The sequence below is a fragment of the Epinephelus moara genome, chromosome 24, assembly GCF_006386435.1.
Source record: "Epinephelus moara isolate mb chromosome 24, YSFRI_EMoa_1.0, whole genome shotgun sequence".
Lineage (NCBI taxonomy): Eukaryota > Metazoa > Chordata > Actinopteri > Perciformes > Serranidae > Epinephelus > Epinephelus moara.
In genome coordinates, this window is record NC_065529.1 from 4,801,529 (window position 1) to 4,823,180 (window position 21,652).

Here is a 21,652-nt window from a genome sequence, read left to right on the forward strand (position 1 = left end):
GGTGTTGTTGTTGTTTGTTATTGGTGTGTGTCGCTGCTAACAAGCTCTCCATCCTCTCCTCCTCCCATCTGAAGTGATGCAAGGCCTGGTACTCACTCTGGCTCGGGATTCCCTTTGGCTTCACACGTCATGGGGAAACTCTCATCAAAAGGGAAAGCGATGAGAGAGCTGGGTGACTGAGCTGTGATGTCGGGCAGCTGCTCAACTGGGCAACAAACAAACCAGCATGAAAATGTGAGAAACACAACACAGGCCCTCAATACAGAGCTCTACTCAGAAGTATCTCATATTCGACATGATTCTACAGCGGTTCCTAACCCTTTTGGCTAGTGATCAGGAGTGAACAGATATAAGTCCTTGCCAGTACGAGAAAAATGGCTTTCTATTGGAATAGTGAATGCTACTGCGGGCTGTTAGGTTGCACTTGTGTGACATCATCATAAGCCCACCAGCAGACGGAGTTGTCGGATGAAAGTACCTTTCTCCAATTAGCCTGCAGATTGCAATAGATTTGTACAGTCAAGTCAGTTAAAATATCAGCTCCATTCAGCGCAAGCTTACAGACACCATCTTTGGAGGCAGCTGTTGACTGACGGAGAACCTGACTCACTGACTCACTGACTGCTCTATTTATGTGTTGTGGTTCCTCATGCCATGAGTTATGATTTATTTTATGATGTGCTTGAGATTAACTGGGTTTTTTTTGTTTGTTTGTTTTATTTTAAATATTGACCAAACATTAGCAGATGTGTTTTCTTGTTTAAAATGCCATCTTGTTGTATGTTGGTTTAGGCAAGCAGCTGCCACCCCGTCCTCCCCTCTGCCAGCACTGAATATTTTACCAGCCTACTTTCACCTGCCCATGACCCCTATAAACAAAGCAATTTCTACTTGTGACCCCTCATCACAGGTTATACAGCCTTTGTGAGGACATATTTGTGAGTAGTTCAACCGAAGAGTAATTTTTACTGCTTAGATTGTTTAATGTAAAGGATTTTAAGAATCTTGAAGTAAAAAAACTTTGCTTTTTCTTTGTCTGTGTGTGTGTCCCTTTGTGATGATTCTTTGCCACCTTTCTGAATTCAGAGGTTCTTGCACATCCAGCAGGTGGAACTCTTCATGAGTTTTTTTCCTAAGCAGCAAGTTGTTGAGTTTGATTTGCAGGGTGGAGAACAGATCAGTAAATCGGTTTGTGGTCAGATTCATCAGAGCTGAACAGATCAAACTGATGGATTAGAGGAGAAGCTGCTGCAGAGGTGAGTGAAAGTAAACTTTCTGTTGCTGCCATTACACAGGTTAGACCCAGTGCTGGACTGTGGGGTACACAGTTTCAATGGAAAGGCTGCCAATTGATTCTAAAGTAGGTCTGAAAAACGATTCTTAGTACAACAGCATTGACATGAGAGTGCTGTTGTTCTAAGAAATAGAGCGCTACAGTTCTATATGAATTAATTCACTTTCACTGAGCCTGGCGCTCTGCTGCCCCTTTGCCCAGAGTACGCAAGGGATACTACTGTATATTGTGGCAGGCTGCCAATGAATATATGGGAGAGTATTTATTTTTATTTTATGAAAAAAAAAAAAAAAAAAAAGCAAAAATTACAAAAACGGCAGAAAAAAATAATAGAATTTTCTTTCTTATCCCTTCAATCATCTTGTGACTACTTCTGAACCCAAGGTTGGGAACCGCTGTTCTATGATGGTTATTATTTTATGTCTCTATGTACAGAGTTCTATCCCAAAACATGATTTGTCATAAAATACTGACAAAAACTTTACTCAAAATTAATAAAACATGTTTAATTTTGTCATTTAAATGTTATTTTGTTACAATGGTTTTATCTTGGCATAAAACTCTTATTTGGTCTTGTGTGATCTTAGGATGTCAGAGTTGTGACATGTGCTAAGCATGGAACAAACACAACACAATGAGTGTTAATAATGCTGCATGACCAAGTGTGAAGTAAAATGAGGACATGCCATGAGTCTTGCGGCACATGAGTCCTATCCTATAAGTTGAGATATCAGTATTATGGAGTCATGACTGATGACACATGAGATTCAGATCCAACACATATGGCTGTGAGTAAAGCTGCTGCTGCGCTCAACAGCGAGCCAAGGAGATTAACAGATGAGAGCTGAGGATGTCACTAATACCAGCTACGGTATGGCGGAGTGAACTTACTGTTTACATGACCTAAAACTACAAAATCCATGGCAGCAGGGGGAAAATAAACAAAACAAAAACAGTCAGCAGTTTGGGAATAATCTTTTCATGTCACAAGCACTCGCTATATAAACCCTTTTAAACACACACGAGTAATGCAAAACAGAAGACTGAATTAAAAAGATATTGTGACATCAGAGAGCCTAAAAACACGTTTGCCTTTACAGAAAACCTGTTTGAACTGTTCTTTGTCAAGCCCTTAAGAGATATTTTGAATAATTTAAAGGGAGAGGTTTGATATGCGTTTCCAAGGAAACTGGGATGCACGCACACCCAACACAAAAGAAACAAAAACCTGATTCAGACAAGATAATAGCTGTAAATGTATTCCATTCACAGAATACTTTATGATTGTAACAGTTCTCTTTGGTGTGATTTATTTGCCTCTAAATTATTCAACACTTTTTTTCTGATAAAAGCACTTCAAACCAAGGACAACTTCTGTGTGGATGAGCATTAACAATTGTAAGACTTTTTTTACATAACCTGTCCTTGTTCTCTACTGCATCTTGCTTCATGAATGACTTAAAGTAGCTTTTAATGTGTTTCATAAGAACAGTTAAGTGTCTGTTATGTCAAATTCAGCCAATTTAAACTGAATAGTTACACTGTAAAACATCAAGTTTTATTTTATTTTCAGTGTCATTTCAGAACTTCATCTCACTTGAAGTCTTGTGACTTGAAATGATAATTTGAATGAATATTCTGGTGCTCACTAAACTCATCAAATTTAGTTGCCAAACAAACATGATGAGCATAATATCAGGCTTCCCAGCATGCATAGCCTTAGGGGCAAAGCTATCCAGAAGCCTGTCTTTGATTTCTCTTGAACATGATGGAAACTTGCTGTGTGTAACACATGTGTATAACATGTATTCAAAGACATGTTTAGTTAATTTAATTTGTTTTTTTTTTCAAGTTCAGTGTATTTGAATCAGTTGGTTTCACATTTTCACAACTCATGAGCCGAATCAACAAATTATTCTTATGTTTTTAGGTTGAACCAGCTAACTATGTTTACCAGTGTACTAGCAATGGCCCCGTATACACCTGTTACTAACATGCATCCTAGGTGACTGGATCACAATGAGGAAACTCTAAGCGCTGGTGAGAGTGCACCCAATGTGTCCTCACTGCGCCTTGGGACCTGATCACTCACCACATTTGAGGGTGTCTGGGCCACATGTGGCCACATTCTTTCAGCATAGTGTATGCTTATGTGTCCTGAGCCACACTGAAAGACCACCTACCCAGCCAACTTCTTTGCTTATCTAACTCCCCACTTTCTGTAGCTGCTGAAGCAACACTGAAGGATCGTCCCTGGAGCAGCTCTCCTCCCAGTGACCAGTCAGTTCAACGTCTGGCAGTTAGCTAACACAGCAGCAGCTGTTTAACGCTCCCAACAAACTTCAATGTATCCTCATACAACGGTTCATATTATATTTTATGAATTAGTACCCCAAGAAAGGCCTTCCGTGCTTCACATTAAGTTACGTAGGTCAGGTTACAGCAAGTAAAGTTGAGGAGAAACATGGTGACGACATACCTTAGAATAACTTAAAGCTTCCTTGGTTTCACATGGTCCTGAACACCAATCTCCTGGGGGAAAGTCCTGTCACGTTTGACCCATCCACTACCCAAAGCAATGTCCTTACCTGGACTTTTGCTCTTGATACTACTTCCTTCTCCGAGCAGCTGATTAGTTATGTGATCGCAGCTTTCCTAATTACATAGTTTATAAATGAATTACTGGCTCACGTGTGCTACATACAAAGTGTGGTGCATTACTTTTTGTAAGTGTACGTACAAACAGGGCATCAGTACAGCGTGCAAACTCATACTTACACCTAAAATGTTGGACTCTCTTAACACCAGGTGCTTAAAACCTCTTGCTGGTTAAAAACAACAACACATTTGGTCTTTGCAAACAGAAATGATAATGTGTTTGTTTGCATATAGAGCGGGGAAGTGAGATCCGATCACAAGGGGTCACTTGAGACGAATGTAGAAATGCATTTAAATGCCAGGTGTGAACAGACATACTTAAAGCTGTGCAGCTGCAATCAGATCACCCAAGATGCATGGTAATACCAGGTGTAAACAGCCTCAATTATTTAAAAGGTGTACCACAATTACAAAAAACAGTTTTACTTGGATGCCTCCAGGGTATCTCTCCATCTATCCATGTAGCTTTGGTTTTACAGTATTTACCCAGATTCTAAGATATCTTTCTCTTTTAGTTTAAAATCTCAACAGCAACATTTTCTTTACAGAAACAATGTCTATGTTTTCCTGGAGATACAACAAAATGATGTCATTGTTTTGTTCAACAGATTACTGCTCTTTGAAGTATGGCAGTCAATGAAACAAATGTGTACACTCCTGCATAGTACAAGTCAGCACTCACTCTCCAGAGGGATGTTGATGGCTGCAGTCGTATGAAAGGCACAAACACAGGCGATCAAGCCCAGCACGGTGACCAGTCCCGGGCTCCTCTGCAACCTCATGGTTTCTCCTTAAATGTTGGACGTCCTCAGGAAACGAGTGCTCTCTCCTACTCAGTCCTCAGTTCATTTCTCTGGTGCACCAAAGATGCGGTACCTGTGAGAGTAGCACAGACGGAGAAGGCCCCATGAATCCACCCACACGCTGGCAGACAGAAAGGCAAACCCCAAACACAACAAATCCCCCGTGACTGGGAGCCCGACTGCTCTCTGCTCAGCCAGGCATAACCAGGCACGCCGCACATTTTCATTTGCATCAACAGGGACTCTTTTCTGCGCTGGTTCAAATTTTGCTGTGACAAAGAAATATTCACATTAAAGCCTCCTATCATCTCCTTCCCCTTGGGACTCAGCATGTTCTGTAGTTTGATGTCTGTGGAAGTGTGTAGCAGAAAGTCTATTTTCCATGGGACAATGGAAATAAATAAATAAACAAATGTAGGAGCCTGTGGATTTATTAATGCATGGCAGATGTTCGGTATTACTGCGAGAACGGCATTTATTCCAAAACCAAGCCGAGATTGAAATCAAAATTACCATCAAAGTTAAGATACTTTTCAGCCGATTTAATCACAGTGCTGTATTCATCTGTGCCTGCATGTTTCTGATAACAATGACTCAAAGAGATTAACAATGCAGCTACACATTTATCTATTATTGCAGCAAATATTGCTGCCTGAGGGGTGTGAGGCATAAATAGCATACATAGTTAACAGTCAGAGAGAGTAAGCTGTCTGCGCTCGCACACTGACAGGCTGTGGAGTACAGAGCACTGGATCATTTTCCAGCTAACAGACCAGAGTCTGGACCATAATGAGCACATGATCGGTCCAGAGTGCAGAACTAGAGGAGGGAGGAGGACGGAAGAGAGCGATGTATGGGAATTTAAGTGTCTGTAGCAGTGGGTCTGTTCACTCTCTGGGGTGTCAGTTCATTAGTCTTCCTCGTGTTGGCTGGGTCCCAGCCCGGTGGGTCATGCTGGAGTAATTAGCTGAGCAGCTAACAAACGCCGCCACAAACTAACAACAAAACATAAGAGTTTTAGAGGAATGTGAAATCATAAGGCTGTTATACATTGAGTTTTGCTGGTGTTCATGCGGAACAGAACCAGTTTAACATGCAAGGAGCATCACACTGAAAAAGTGCAATTAATAATGTCAAAGAAGGGATGTGTGTTGTTCAGCAGTAGTAACCAAGACATGAACAGTAACCAGTATGTGCTCAACAAGCTGTACAATATCTAAAAAAGAGTTCACTGCTCAGGTTTCGGGAGTAATGGAATACAAGGAACAGCATTATGTAAATAAAACACAAAATATGAGTAACTACATTCCGGTGGTTTTCTGAATACGCTTACGATCTTTAAAAATAGATTACTCAAAAGGATTACTTTGCTTTGAAAGCTCCACAATGGTCAAAGAACGACTGATTCAAAAGGATAAAATGAGGAGTTATCTGAACAATACCTTCTCATTCCACTAATCCACTACAAAACCCTAGATAAGGCGACAGCTGGCTGGAGGGAGATCACCAGGGAGCTGAAAGTTTCTGGTAAATAACCATTGCTAGTAACAATCTACTGGCTGTTGGCTATATTGTGTGTCAGTGGTTTCCAGCCCTCTTCATTAAGGGAGCCCTTTTCTATTATTGATCATTATTATTATTATTATTGAGTGACATATTTTAGTCAATGCATAACATAACAGTACAGAATATCACAATATAAAACATGTTTTCTAGTGCAAACATAGAAAGATAGCAAGAACTTATCCATCTTTTAAGTGGTTATGTATGCAGTCGAGCGCACAGCAGTGCATACTTAACCAACTTACTGTGAACAGAGAGTGATGCTTACTTGCTGGAAATGGTGTAGAATTCATATGAAGTGCATTTCCCATAAATAGATTTTAAAAAGTGTGTGCAGTGCACCTGCCACATGCCAATAGCAGAAGAGATGCACAGCCAGAAGACTGTCATGTGTTTGTGGCATGGAAAATATAAGAGCCAGACAAATGTGCTCAACAAGATGATTTTGAAGTATCCAAAAGTCATTCAAAGTATTTAGAATACATTACTTAGTATGAGCAATCTCATGGGATATGGCACAAATTACATTTTAGGGCCTGTATTCAGTAATCTCTAGTGGAATATGTTGTAAAAGTTACCCTCCCAACACTTGTTGTAAAGCAGCAGTCAACAGGACTTGTATAGTAACTAGTGTGTGCTCAACCAACCATACAATATCTAGAAATGAGCTTGCTGTTCACTGTGGTACTTGACTCCTACTCTAACTCTTTCTAATCTTCTTGCTGCCTTAACAAATTCAATAGGAAACACTGAGGTCAAACTCCTGTTCACAACATGTAATTAAATAATTGACCACAGAACAAAAGAGTCGATTTCATTCATTTGGTGCAGATCTGTTTTCAGATGAACGTGCACTCTGAACTTTTCGACCATGCCTCATGTTAATGGAATTAACTCTGTCTGTGACTCAATACTGGCTTTCTCAACCATTGTGACCCCTGCCCCACCCATCCAAAGTATCACCAACAAGGCTCCAGACTCTCAGTGTGCTATACATTACATACATCCAGACCACTCAATCACAATTCAGGCCTATTGACTTTATTTCCAACTGAAGATTGGTGTCTCAGAGTCATAAGTCATTCAGAAAAAATGCCTTAGGCTTTCCTTTGTTTCAGTCTTTCCCAGACATGGTGATTTATGTTGCTAAACACAGATTAAAATCAAAAGGTAAGGGCTTTGTGCTAATTGGCTTGTGCTTTGTTGGTAAGATTGGCCTGGTTAAGAGGAGATGGAGGGGGGGTTACAATCCCCACAAGACATTGTGTTCTCATTGTCCTATTGTGCTGGCCAAAATCCTTCACCAACCTAAAACCACCTTAGATGGATTACATTGTTCAAACTGTGCTTGATCACTTGCCTTCTGATTTAATTTGTTCTCCCCTCGTTAAACATTTATTGAGAACCAGCTCGGCCATCTGGTTGAGGGAGGTCCGCTCCTAGGGTTTAAGTGCTGAGGGTGATAATGTCTACATCGAAGTCGTAGGGTATGGTGCCTATTGGACCTATATGATGAACACCAGAGGGGCCCCTCAAGCTTGCCTGATTTACAGACGGCAGGCTGTTCTTAATCCCCGCCCCTTTCAGCAGCGATCACACCAGCCTGAGATTGATGAAGCTGGCAGGAGGTTAAAAGCTGCTGACTGTGGGAAGGCCAATATGAACCCTAACCTGACTTAGCCAAGGCTCAGAGGGGACAGAAGCTCTGCGGTGGAGGGGGCACAGAGAGGGAGCTGAAGACATGTGGGCCAAATGAGATGTGTCCCCGCACTTAAAAGCTCTCCCTGAGTGACAGATGTAGAGCACTCTCCAGTAAACTTTCTTCTTGTAAACAACACCAAATCACTTTCAAATGTCGACCACACTGATACAAAGGAATGTAACCCAATTATTCCCGTCATCATTAATGCCTTTGTCACAATGAAAAGTTCCACAAACTGTTTTCAGACTTCCAGCTTATCCAAATCCTGTCAAGTTTCACCTTAAAGCTTGGTGATGTGGCAAAAAAATACTGATGCTTTTCTTTATATGAGCTCAAAATTTCTCTTTAACTTGTCAGTCTAATGCTGCGTTCACTTGGATTCAGACAGATGGTTGACGCTAAACTGTGTATGTTTTTATTGGACAAGAGCAGCACAGAAAAGTAATAAGGCCAGCAGAGGATACCAAAAACATTAACAACAAATGGTATTGCTATCCAAAGTTAAAATAATTTAACTTTCTGCCATCTTCCATGACATAATTAACACCCCGATGCTACGTAGCTCCATCACACAGGGAGAAAACACGGGGTAATCATTATTAATTACATAAAATAATAAATACAAGATAATTTTACTTCCATCCATTTTCTAACCGCTTATCCTATTGGGGGTCGCGGGGGGGCTGGAGCTTATCTCAGCTGGCATTGGGCGAGAGGTGGGGTACACCCTGGACAGGTCGCCAGACTATCACAGCACTGACGCATAGCGACAGACAGCCATTCACACTCACTTTCACACCCTCAGCCAATTTAGAGTCACCAATTAACCTAGTCCTTTGGACTGTGGGAGGAAGCCGGAGTACCCAGAGAAGACCCACGCTGACACAGGGAGAACATGCAAACTCCGCACAGAAGGGCTCCCACACCCGGGATCCAACCAGGAACCCTCTTGTTGTGGGGCGACAGTGCTAACCACTACACCACCATGCCACCCATAACTTTACTTAATATATTTTATTTCATTCTTTGTAAATAAGACAGCATCACCATAGCAACATATTGTCATGCATGTTTCATTTTGCCTTGTTGCCATTCCTGACTGTTTGTATTCTGTGCCAGAAGGTGTCGTCTGCCTGAATCCATGAGCAAAGCATTTATCCTTAAATCCTTCATTGTGGAATCTTTACAGCCAAGTGGCCTGTATCTGAGGTCAGTTTGTATCAGTTAAAATCTCTTATTTCAGCCAGTATCTATCAGTACCATGCTATTTTTCATTAAGATAGCGAAATCATTTGTGATTGGTACAAATGTGGTGAGACAGCTGTTAGCTATTATGCTGCCCACCACTGGAATCAGCTCCCCTTGAAACTAAGACCGAAACCAACTGTAGCCATCTTTAAAATTAAGCTTAAGACTGTTCCCTTTCCTGCAGCTTTTTATTAATCCGTTTTTATGGTTCTTTTATTTATTTTATTCAACTTGCCTGTGCTTTAATTTACCTTATTTTGTTCTCCTATTTTCTTTTATCTTTTTATGTTTCTTATCTTCTGCCTGTAAAGCACTGTGAATAACCTTTGTGCATGATAATGTGCTTTATAAATAAACTTGCCTTGCCTATAAATGGGGTAAAAGCACATAGCAATGTTCCAGTCTGCTGTGGGGGTGTTTCTCTCGTTCCAGGGGATGCGTCTAATTGCTGATGTCTTAGTGTGTGGGCGCTTGGTCTCTGCATGCTTTATCAGAAGGTGATGCTTTAGGTAATAAATATAGTTTCATGTCAGACTTGTGCAGCCTAGGAACTGTCTCTCTACTGAATGTGCAAACTGAGCTACAGTAGTCAAAGTAGTACCACACCTCTGATGTACTGGTGTCTTGTTTCTAACAGTTCTTTGTATTTAAGAGCTGTTGGTGTCTGTGACAAGCAAGAGTTTCCTTTGAGGAAGTGCTCATGTCACTAACTTTTGAAACCAAAACCATAGGTGTAGATTTCCACAGGGACGCAGGGGACACGTCCCCCTCAATATTTAGAACGTGCAAAACATGAAAGTGGCAGAGGACTTTTATTTTGGCAAAATGAAAGACATTTACATCATAAATTGATACAGAAAAGACACATGTTGGTGCATAAAAATTCACCAGAATGCATGTTCGACACTCTGGTGGGGGACCCCCAAACCCCCTGTTTTATATGTGTCCTCCCCAGCATTAAAACAAAACCAGTGCCCTCAACCAAAACATTAGCATGTGGTGTGTGCACCTATTTGGGGAAGTGGACTTTCAGTTCCTTAAAAAAGCCATGGATTTGTCTCCGTGTAATAGGATGTTAGTGCACTAAGAATGTAACATTTCTAATTTGCTAATCAAGATAATGCTAATTGGCAACCAGCGTTCAGTTTGTTTATGTGGCCTTGTCCCACTTCACTTCATCTCTCCACTTAGAGCCTTTCAGCTTTCCTCAAACTATTGTATACTGTATCTCTGATGATCGCTACGCAGCTTCCACTCACTTTGGCACACTTATAGCACAATTGGCAAGCTCTGTCTGTTCCTTGACTCTTATGGTTCAGCCATCTGGTGTTGCATTACACCTTAACTTTGATTGATAAACACATTTATAAAAATGCATAAAAGGATCGCACACTGAAAGGATCACAAGAATGGGATTTTAAGGGGAAAAAAAGCACCACAACAACAAGTTGTTTCCTGGAGCATTCTCCACACTTGTGGCTGCGTTGTTTAGTAACCGGGTGGGGTCCAAGCGCGGCCATTCAAAGTTCACTACAGTAGGCTCTTGAGCTGGCACCATCTGCTTCTTTCTCACACAAAGACAACAGGCAGAGAAGTGTGGGCCTACTGTAGTTTAATGTGCAAGCCTGTAATAGGATTAAGCAGATCCTCGTTTTGTCAGGCTGGATTAAAATATTCTCTTCGTTAAAGACCTGAGACGGGAAGACGGCAGCTCCACACTCCCCTCTCACAGCCCTGATAATGCCTCCACACTGATTCCCATTTGATCACTCAAGAACAATTAAAACAAAGGCCCAGCTGATTAACACTAAGCGCCAATTGACTCGCGTTGCTTCTGATGTGTGTAATGAGTGCGTTTTTATTCAGTCGTCGTTTTGTTCTTTTTGTACAATCAATTGCTCATTTAGCTTGCAAATCTGACACCCTCTCTGGCTCTCGGTAAAAAAACAAAGCTTGTGTAAGTGGCAAAACTTTCTTATGTAGAAATTAATTTTCGTTTGTGTTCAGAGATTCAGTTCTCCTCTTTGCTCTTCAGAATTTGTAATAGACTGCATTCTGACCTTTGGCAATGATTCACACACACACACAATTCTACTGGCTTAGAAATGCAATTCATCTATTATTAAAATATTAGTAGCAGGAGAAAAAACAGAAACAAGATGCTAAATGAGATTAGGAAGTGGGAGCAATATTAGATAATATGCTTGTCTAATTGAGATTTGGCTCCATTTTACTGCACTTCAGAAAGCATGGCAGTTCAATTATCACACCATTAATATTTCAGGGGTCTGTGGCTTCTGCAGGATGAGGGGACGGGAGACTGGAGCTGGGTGGAGGGGGGACAAGAGGAGGCTGAGGGTGGAGGAATGAGTCGAGACTCTCAGGTGTGGGGGAATGAGGCTCAGTTGGAGCAAGATATAGAGCGGCTGCACTGATGAAATGTGGGGTTTTCTGACCCCTGTGTTCTATATGAACTAATAAAGAATGACCTTTATGACCCTACCTCGCTGGGGAGAGACTGGGATACACCACATATAACCAGCAGTGACCCCGCAGAGCCTTATGTAACGACTACAGGAGGATGATTATGAACAAGTAAATGTATGATGCAGTTCACTTCAAAAAAAAGAACAAACAACTGAAGAGGTTTCCATCCACTAGAGGTTTTTATCTTGTCAGTAATGGGCATTTTAAGAAAAGCTTTTAATTTTTTCATGAACAAAGAGCATGAAGGCTCCCCGGCGCCTAATTAGCTGCTCTTTTGTCTGTCTGAAAGCTGTTTGTCTCTGTGAAATATGAAGTTCTGCTCAGAATGATCAAGCAACACAGGAGTGAAGAATGTATGAATAAAACTTACGGTGGTATTTCCATAGAGAAGCTCACCATTAATTTTGCTACGGATTATGACTTTTAATTCTAGTCTTTTGCATAATTTATACGCTGAGTGAAAACACTTAAACTGATCACCAGAGCACATCACATGACGTTATAATAAATCATGGACTGTATGTGCCACTGTATGTAGGCTAAAACTACACCCGATGCTGTCAGAGTCCTCACTTTGAACCTGTTAATATGTTTAAAGCAAAAGAAAAGGCTTCAGAAAGTGCACTGCACCTGTGTGCATCACAGCTTACAGCTTTTTCTCATTTTCCCTCTGATCTGCTCTCTTTGAAGTCCCACAGGAGTGCCCCTTGCCCAGGACAATAATCACATTAGTGTGTGATCCTCACTGAGTAGCCGGCAGAGAGATGAATTCACAAGTTGGACTGCAGGGACTGGAATATTATTTTGTGTGAACTAACACAGCGTGCTCCACTCCGCATTCATTCACTTCGTCTGACTGATGCTGGCAATTTCCCCAGACGAAACTGTGCCACAGCAAGACATGATCGATGGCTCTTATATCCCAAATCCTTACCTCCATCAGACCCCGGAGGAATTTATTTCTGCCAACAACCGAGAATTTCTGATGTCCCCGCAGCGAACGCGGAGCAGCTGCAAAACCACGTTTTTACAGAAATACCTTTGCCGCTTCATCCATTTTTTAATCCCTTCAGGTGTCCAATATACATACAGTCAAAATCATAATTTCAGCTTGTGAAATGAGAGCTTCCCTGCTATCTGTAATTCAACATTTGAATTTCCTGTTCCGTGCTCCAGCCGAGCATCTGGACAGCGTTACTCTGGGTAAGCTGTTTGACATAGCTGTCGGATATGTGGCCCAGTTCCTGTGCCTCTCCATCACTTAATAGGGTCGAGCTGAGGTTGTGTTGAGACAAACTCAGTGGAATGAGCTGAAGCAAGACCAGATACTCATGATTTAAGATTTCAAGATATGACATGACAGAAACTCACTATTGCTCATTGCCTTCAGACACAACAACAGTAAACCCATCATCATAAAGTCCTTGAATCCACTACTGAGTCCAATAACAGCAGCACAAACTACAATCCCCAAGAAGACCACACAGTTGAACCAACATGCCTCCAAACTAGTCTTAACAAAAGCGAATATTCTAACCTTCATTCTGGATGATATGGTCAAGTGTACCTAATAAACAAATAACAAATGGTAACGGCGGTAAGCAATGGTGTATTTCACTCACTGTTTTTAATGCACACATTTTTTTTAAAGGCAATAAGGGGCATCATTCTTCTGCTTCCTGCTTCTCTATATTTTCTTCTCTAAAATAAAACGAATAGGACTTTTAAAGCTGTAGTTGGTAACTTTTATAAAAAATAACTTTTTGTCATATCTGCTGAAAGCATCACTATATCCTGACAGTATTACATGAGACAGATAGTCTGTGAAAAATATCATGGTCCTCAGTCTCCTTATAGTGCTTCTAATGGCATTTGTTTGGATAGAAAAACAACCAATCGGAGGCAAGAAGTCTGTAACATAGCTGTCAATCATGTCAATCACTGCTAGTGAACTGTGGTAAAATTGTCAAACTCGGCAGCGCTGACAATTATGAGTCAAGATTCTGTTACCGCGTTACCTGTTTCTCACCTCAAATGTTTTCAGAAACATATTTTAGTGTACTGTTTAGCTGTAAAATGAGAAACTTTGCCCTCAGGTTGAAAAAAGTACAGGCAAAACTAAGCACTGCCCACTGGCCAGAGCAAACTCTCTCTTTTACGGCTAAACAGTACACTAAAATATGTTTCTGAAAACATTTAAGGTGAGAAATAGGTAATGCAGTAACAGAATCTTGAATCATATTTGATCAACGCTGCTTAGTTTGACAGTTTCACTGCAGTTCACGAGCTGTGAGAGGCATGATTGACAGCTGTGTTGGAGACTCCTCGGCTCTGACATGGTGGATTCTTGCAAATGCCATTAGAAGCACTACAAGGAGGCAGACAGATTGTCTGTCTCATGCACTACTGTGTGGATGTAGTGACAGTTGCAGCACAAATGACAAAACATTATATTTATCAAAGTTTCCTATTGTAGCTTTAACTAAGAGCTAAGACACTAGTTTGAGGCAATAAACCAATGGAAAGATGTTCCCAAACCAACAATATTTGGTTATACTTATAGACAGAGTAACTACAGTACAATGCAAAGCCATGGCTCATACCATAGCTTAAAACACAATCACCAACTTTTTTAACAGTATGAATTAAAGCACAGCTATCATTTCAAGAAAATGAACATAAATTGTTTGCATTATAAATGAGAACTAAGTTTAACCGCTATAAGTGATCTCATCATATGGATATCACATCTTGTGTTATTTATTCTAACACTATGGATGTTCAGTCCATGGCAAATGTAAATAAAAGTATTTGGAGGTCTGGAGTGATGCACCTATAGGTCATCACCATTACTGTACAGTGTTCAGTACAAGTGTGATGCAAATATGCTTTGGCAAGAGGCAGGAGGCAGAGTGCACTTAATTAAACATGAATCTGTATTTGTTTAGTGAGTGTTCCACAGATGATCCTGGCATACTGTACTATATTGTATGTTTAATTGTTGAACAATACAATACACCTGGTCTAGATTTAAGCCAGTGAGGTCAGGCTTTTTGAAGTCCTTAACTACACGGTATATATTTTAGACTGTGTATTTTAGACTATGATTCATCCAGTGGAACAAGGGATGAACTTTAATCTAGCTTGTTTATATACCCCATCTATTCCAATGGACATAACTTTTCTTTGATGTCTAGATCGAAACGCACAGACTGATGGGATGTTTATAAACCAATCACAGTGTTCCGCATCATCTAAAGTGGACTGCAGTAGAGCCGCAACCCCTTCTTTTTAACAAGCATGGCCGACTGTGAGGCAAGGAGGAAGCACAGGACACGTTTCAGTCTATTAATCATATTGTTGAAGAACATAATTTGTGTTTAAACTGTGTTTAAAGATAACAGGAGATGTTATATTACTCATACATGTGAAAAAATAATATGAAAGATTTATGGCTTTTACTTTTTTCAAAAATATCTGTCCATTGGAATGGAAGGTGGATCTGAATGTCACTGGGAAATGAATAGGGGAGATATTGTTCTGATTTGAATTTTAAAAATTAATCACCAGGCATCCTATTGATTATGTGCACAAAATATTAATCTTAGGTGGTTTTCAACATATTATTTTCTGGAGGTATTTCAGAAATTGAGGATTTTTTGACCCAGGATGACGAATACCAATGCAAACTATATATGCAATGTGTTTCAAAGCATCACTTTATTTATTTATTTATTTATTTATTTATTTATATGAGTTAACCATTCATGAAAAATAAATAAATTCATGTTTTGTTAAAAAAAGGTCCTGTTAAGACCATTTATTGTCATTTTTTTCTATTAAATGGTTTCTACGTTCAGATTCTCCGTCCATTGAAACAGACAAAAAACAACAACACTGGATAAAGTGCCTAATTGATTTTTTTCTGCCAATGATTTATGGGTGCATGTAGAGTAGAAATCCATTATTACAATATTTTTTGTCTTAGGAACATAATGGGGTTCTGAATGGGCTAAATCAATGAACTGGTGTAGCCAGCTGTTGTAATTACGTAAGTAAATTGTATGTCTAATCTCACTAACCTCATTTGCTTGTTTAACAACAACATAGTAAACAATCTGATTTATGATTATATCTTATGTTGACTAAAGGAACTTTTATCTTACATGTTGACATACTCAAGCACTCAAGCAAGCAACTCAGCACAATTCCAAATCAGCAGCTGCATATATACAGATGGTACTTTAAATTTGTGACATATCTCCCATAGAGCACTTGTGAATGTTTCACAATTTAAATATCCCCCATTCAGATGTGTGTTGGACTAGTGAATAACACAAGTATGTCTTGTGAAGTAAACATTTTAAGTGTCATAAACTGTTGATTTTTCTGTGACAGTTATCTGGAGTTGCAAAGTGTTTAACACCACTTTGTTTAGTCAGTGATTTCTGGCTTGGTTGTTCAAAACTCTGTAAAAGTGACCTTAGATTTGGGGTAAGAGGAACATTTTTGACATTATCACTTAAAAAAAATACTGATTATTAATTAAAAGAAAACTGTAATGGTAGGTTTTTCTACTATATACTAAGGAGCTGTTTACAAAAAGCAAGAAAACGACCTAATGTAGCTATGACAGTTCAACTAACTCTCAATTTGAATCACAAACTTGATTTCTGTCTTTGCTTTCCTAGAAAATAAACCTACTGACTGTCTAGTCCACATGGAAACACCAACACATGCTTAACCCAAATCTGCTGCAAAAGCTTTACAGACATCCCTCGATACTACGGGATACTTACAAGATTTTACTTCATTCTCAGCTCAGGTCCCCATGAGAGGAGTAACTGTTCCTTTCCAGGTAATAACATCCACAGGAAAAAGAATGCATTATAGGTAACAATCAGTTTTGAAGGAAAAAAAAATAGAGAGTTGCTGAGCCGGTTGTGTGTTGTGTCATACAGGCTGCAGACAGAGAGGAGCAGAGGCACTGTAGTCACATATGTTGCCAAAGCCTCTAGCTTGGCAAAGACGCTCATTAAGCCACTGACAATCATTCCCACAAAGCCCGATCTGAAGGCTATTCACCGGGTGTGTACAAAAGAGAGTGGAGGAATGCAAGTTCCATCTCGCCCCCCCCCCCTTCAGTGTCATGAAAGATGTTTGCTGCACCTGAAGTCGCAATGCAAAGTGTTTATTTGCAATGATGGACTGAAGGGAAAATATGAAGAGTATACATGGTGGGAGCACAGATCACCTGCTGTGTGAAAATCTGCAATCTTCTTTTGTCAGCTAGTAACAATCCCCTTAATTGCTAATACTGCTGGAGATTGTCGCTCAGCATTTGCCTGGTATTAAAGCACTGAAGCACACTCCTCTCTTCCCACTGTGAATAGATATTGGATTGAAAAATCAATGTATAGGGTTGTTTTAGTATGCATCTGGATTCAAGTAGACCTAGATTGTTCCATGCTGGTAAACAGAGACTCGACTTCATGACCATACATATGGACCTAAATGGAGGCTGGGTGACATGTCAGGGGAAAGCTCAGTGCACAGAGAGTGCTGAGACTGTCGATAAGAGCCTTCCACCAGCCCGACAAAAAAAGCCGCAGTCTCTCTCCCACGACACATGAGGGGGAAGGGAGGAAGCACCCCCAGTCTGGATGATGTATGGTGTGGACCCTAGACTGAGACTTGGGTTTTACCAGGGAGAAAGGCAGAAAATGAAAGGGGGGAGGAGGGTCATGCTTGAATTATGCTGATGTGGGTCGTAACCGCGGTAGGAAACCAACCAAAGGCAGGGCTGCTACCAAGGAACTTGCAGCCACAAATAACGAGGTTATTATCACTCGGGCCTCACAAATGCTGACAGTTGGGAAATGCTGGAGGTGAGATTGTGTACCTTTATAGGACTGGACAGATATATGTAGTCATTTAGCAGCTTGTTACGGGCAATTTAAATTCTAAATTTATTTAAACTGAAAACGATAAATTACAGATAACATACGTTGCCTGCCCTCTCTCTATATATTGATTTTCGACATGGATGCACCTATCTATTCATATCGGCCAATATTCACCTTGGTGTCTGCCATCAGCCTATCTACAATAAGATGAGATTCACCGATGGCAGTGACCGATGTTTTTCTGTTGTATTACATCAATTCTGTGCAGGCTAACAAGCAGGGTTTAAGAGTAACGGCATCCTGTCGTGCCAGGGACAATGGACCAGAGAGTTTCCCAGAATGACTTCAGGGTGAAAGGACTAGGGATGGGTATCGTCGAAAAAATGACAATACCAGTACCAATACCAGTACCCTTAAAGTGGAACCAAGAGAGTACTTCATTTGATACCTCTGTTTTCTACTACAGGTGTGTAATAGGCTATAGTTATACTTCAAACATTTTGGTAGCATCTCGGCACAATGAACGACCAACTCTGTCAGATACACAAGGCTCTACTTCACCACACCACAACCGGTATGTGGGTTGTAGCTGCTGCAGTAGTGGGCCAATTACGTGTTGCATTACACTGAAGAATGCTTGTGGTGATTGGCTAAGAGTAAAACCATAAAAATATTCTGTTTTTCTAAATCTAGATACAAAAAGGACTGAATGCAGGTATTGTTTGACTGGAGAAGTTCCAATACTACTTGTTACCTGATTATTTTTGTCAATATCCTAAAGGTTGCATTGAGTTACATTATGATGCGTTCAAGCTCTATTCACAAAAAAATGAGTAATGGCCGAAGGGAAATTTAAACTTATGATTTGTTCTCATGAAATCTTGTATTTGACAAAAGCCTTGAATTAATGCAGCTGTTTGAGGGTAAACTTTGTTGATGTTTTCACAGCAATATAAAATAGATTTAAGAGAGGGAATTATGATACATCATATATAGTAAAAAGGCTTTTCAAGCAGTTTTTTTTCATAATGATTTTCAAGTAAAAAGGTTATATTAAAGGTTGCTTCATAAATCTGTACAACTGAATTTGTGCTCATTCAAAGGTAATATAATAAAGGGCGGAATGACTTTAAAACAGTGCAGTTATTTCTATAATTAAGATTTATTTGGTACGAAAGGAGGAATAAACAACAACAAAACAAAAACAAAAACAGCCATATTGTTATTTTCAACATCAGTATCAGCACAGACTTTCAAAATTGGTGCATCCCTAAACATAAATCATCTCGATTTAACCCACAGATGCAACTTTCTTTGCCCGCTCTTAAATGAATGGACTGAAGAGAGCGGATGGACTTTTCATTTTATTTAGCTTGAGGTTTCCATTTAGCAAATTGGGTTTAAGAGGCAGACAGAGAACATGATAAAGGAAATGCTGATACTGATGGCTGGGATTCGGAGCTGTTGGGGGGCTAGGGGGTGAGGGGGGGACACTGGTCTTTTCATAATGAGAGCAGTCAGCCAAAGTCAGTAACTGAGAACACTCACACGCCTCTGTAGCGCCAGCGCGAGGCCCTTAGAGCCCATAAGCACTCTTTGAGCTACAACAGGATGGAGCTGCCATTATGGCCACACAAACAGAGGGAAGCCTTATGAACTTTGCACAAATGCTTAGTGCTCCGGGGCTGGACAGCTCTGGAAGCCGGGGGAGATGGGTAGGTACCGGGGCGGGCTGCCAGTTCCGAAAAGCTTAGTGTTCATGCACTCGGGCCAGACAAACCTGACATTGTCCTGGGCACTGCCCCGGGGAAAGCCTCTTCCCCTTTCTCTCCACTACCCTGGCTCATTCACACTTCCAGCCCAGTTGATTCACTGATTTGGACATGACTTACAGAGGCGAGAAGGCAAACATTTATTCACACTTTGAACCGATTGTTAAAATGCCATAAAGGAAGTCAGGGAGAAAGTGTAAGCAGATCGTGCAACTCAATAAACTCTCATGAATTCAACTGGCTTATTTTCTGCTGTCACCATGCTTCACTGGCACCTGACGTGTCATTTGTCACATTTGCCAGTCTGATACAGTTTTGAGCATACACTCTGACTTCGCTTGGGTGGGACTCATTCAGAAATTCAATTTAAAATGAGATAATCCACCGCACTCTCACGGAAAAAAATGTTTACAACATCTATAATTTATGACACATCTCTTATCTCCCTCAAGCAGCAATCACTTAATGTTATCTGACTGCTACAAGATGGAGGTCTGCAGCCGTATTGTATCAGTGGAATTAAAATATTGCTCTCTTGACCTGCTGCCCCCCTTGGGCAAGACCAAACCGAATGAGTGGAAAGCACAAATAACACCAGGCACATTCAGAGCCAGAGCCATGTTGCTCCCCCACGGTCTGCTTTGAGAGCAGAGAAAGAAAAATGCAGGTGGTTTTAGCCACGGTTCATGACCCCACTAAAACCTCAAAATGTAGCTATGTGTTTCACGTGATACCTTAAAATCTCCTTCGACCTGTCAGGTTAAGACAAATGTTGAAGCACCAAAGAGATGTTAAAAAAAAATGAGTTATGGGAGAGCCATCGATATCCCTGAAGGACAACCAAATTGCTGAGGCAGCACAGAGACTGATTTACACTTTTTCCACCATTTGGCAAATATGCTTACTACACACAGTGTGGCGCTTTTAATTGAACTTTGGGCACACGGCCCATTTCACCAAAAAGTCGTCTGTTACTCAGTCTGTCAAAAACGGTCAATAAGCCTCTAACCTGGCACTCGCCGATAGAAGTGGGGCAACCTGCTTTTGGCTGATACCATGCGCTTTATTCTCTGAGCTCTGAATCAGTATGAAAACCAATGCATTTTTGTGTATGGTTTTTATAAGTTGTCATGGTAACAGGTGCTCCTATCTTCTTGCTGATCACTTAGGCATTGATGAGAAGTTGTCCTGGGTTGATGCATTGTGGAGTTGTTTACCTCAGCATGCTACATGTGCGTGTGTTTACATTTATTTCAGGTCACAGTTTGGGAATTCCATTACAAACAACTTGTGACTCTATTTGAACTCAGAAAGAGCCCGTGCATTATGCCACAGATGTGACTGGTACTGTTTATGACCTGTGACTGCAAATGAAAAACAGACTAAATTCCTGCGATGAAATTGCCCACATTTATGTGCAATTCTCCATTATCCGTGGCACTTTAACAGGCTCCTCAATTATTTCCAGATCTGCGTTGACAGCTGATTTATTCAGTGCGGTGTACTACAGAGGATCTGATCAAACAACAGATATCTAAAAACAGATAAATCAAAAAACATCCATAGGGTGTTGCACACATTTTGTGGTTTATCTGAACTCCACAAAATGTTTAATAATGTATTAGTGGTGTAGCTTAAGAAGAGTTAAGAGGTTCCAGTTTATTTCGAGATAGTAAAACAGCACACTCACAAGAGGGTGTGAAGGCGAGCTGACTGCAGCCCTGTGAGGACACGGAGAGCACAGAAGAGGGACTGTTCCAGACTGTTATCCAGCTCTCTCAGCCAGACTGCCGGCCTTTAGAGCATCACAGATGGTGCGCTCGGTGATCATGGCAGTGATCAGGGGATCTCTACTCCTGATTAGCACACCTACTGAACACAATGTGCACAACAACGTCTGTTCCATCTCTGGCTGCACAGCACCAAACAGTAAGCAAACAAACATCACTTTTACAAATTGTGAAATAAAGCAAACGCTCCGTCCTTACAAAGCTGGACCAATAATAATGCAAAATATTCTTCATTTAATTAAAACTATTCATATTTGGAAAAAAAATGCACGGCAGTGAAAGCATGTCTTCAAAATTTAAAGGGGCAGTTCACCACAAATTCAAAAATACATATTTTTCCCCTTACCTGTAGTGATGTTTATCAGTCTAGATTGTTTAGGTGTGAGTTGCAGAGTGTTGGAGATATCATCTGTAGAAATGTCTGCCTTC

At 40.6% G+C, this 21,652-nt stretch overlaps 1 protein-coding gene across 8 annotated transcripts in view; it reads right to left on the bottom strand.

Annotated features, from left to right (window-relative positions):
• chl1b (cell adhesion molecule L1-like b) overlaps positions 1-21,652 on the bottom strand; it is an 83,562-nt gene that overhangs the window by 34,935 nt on the left and 26,975 nt on the right. For 5 of the 8 annotated variants that reach the window (XM_050037762.1, XM_050037759.1, XM_050037765.1 and 2 more), the window contains 3 exons: positions 4,635-4,828; positions 2,186-2,203; positions 97-205 (listed from right to left, as the gene is read on the bottom strand). In XM_050037762.1, coding sequence (XP_049893719.1) covers positions 97-205; positions 2,186-2,203; positions 4,635-4,734 — 227 coding nt within the window. In that variant the 5' untranslated portion in view covers positions 4,735-4,828. Of the gene's footprint in view, positions 1-96; positions 206-2,185; positions 2,204-4,634; positions 4,829-16,554; positions 16,743-21,652 lie in introns of those variants that run through there. The other 3 variants (XM_050037764.1, XM_050037761.1, XM_050037760.1) reach the window with 2 other exon arrangements.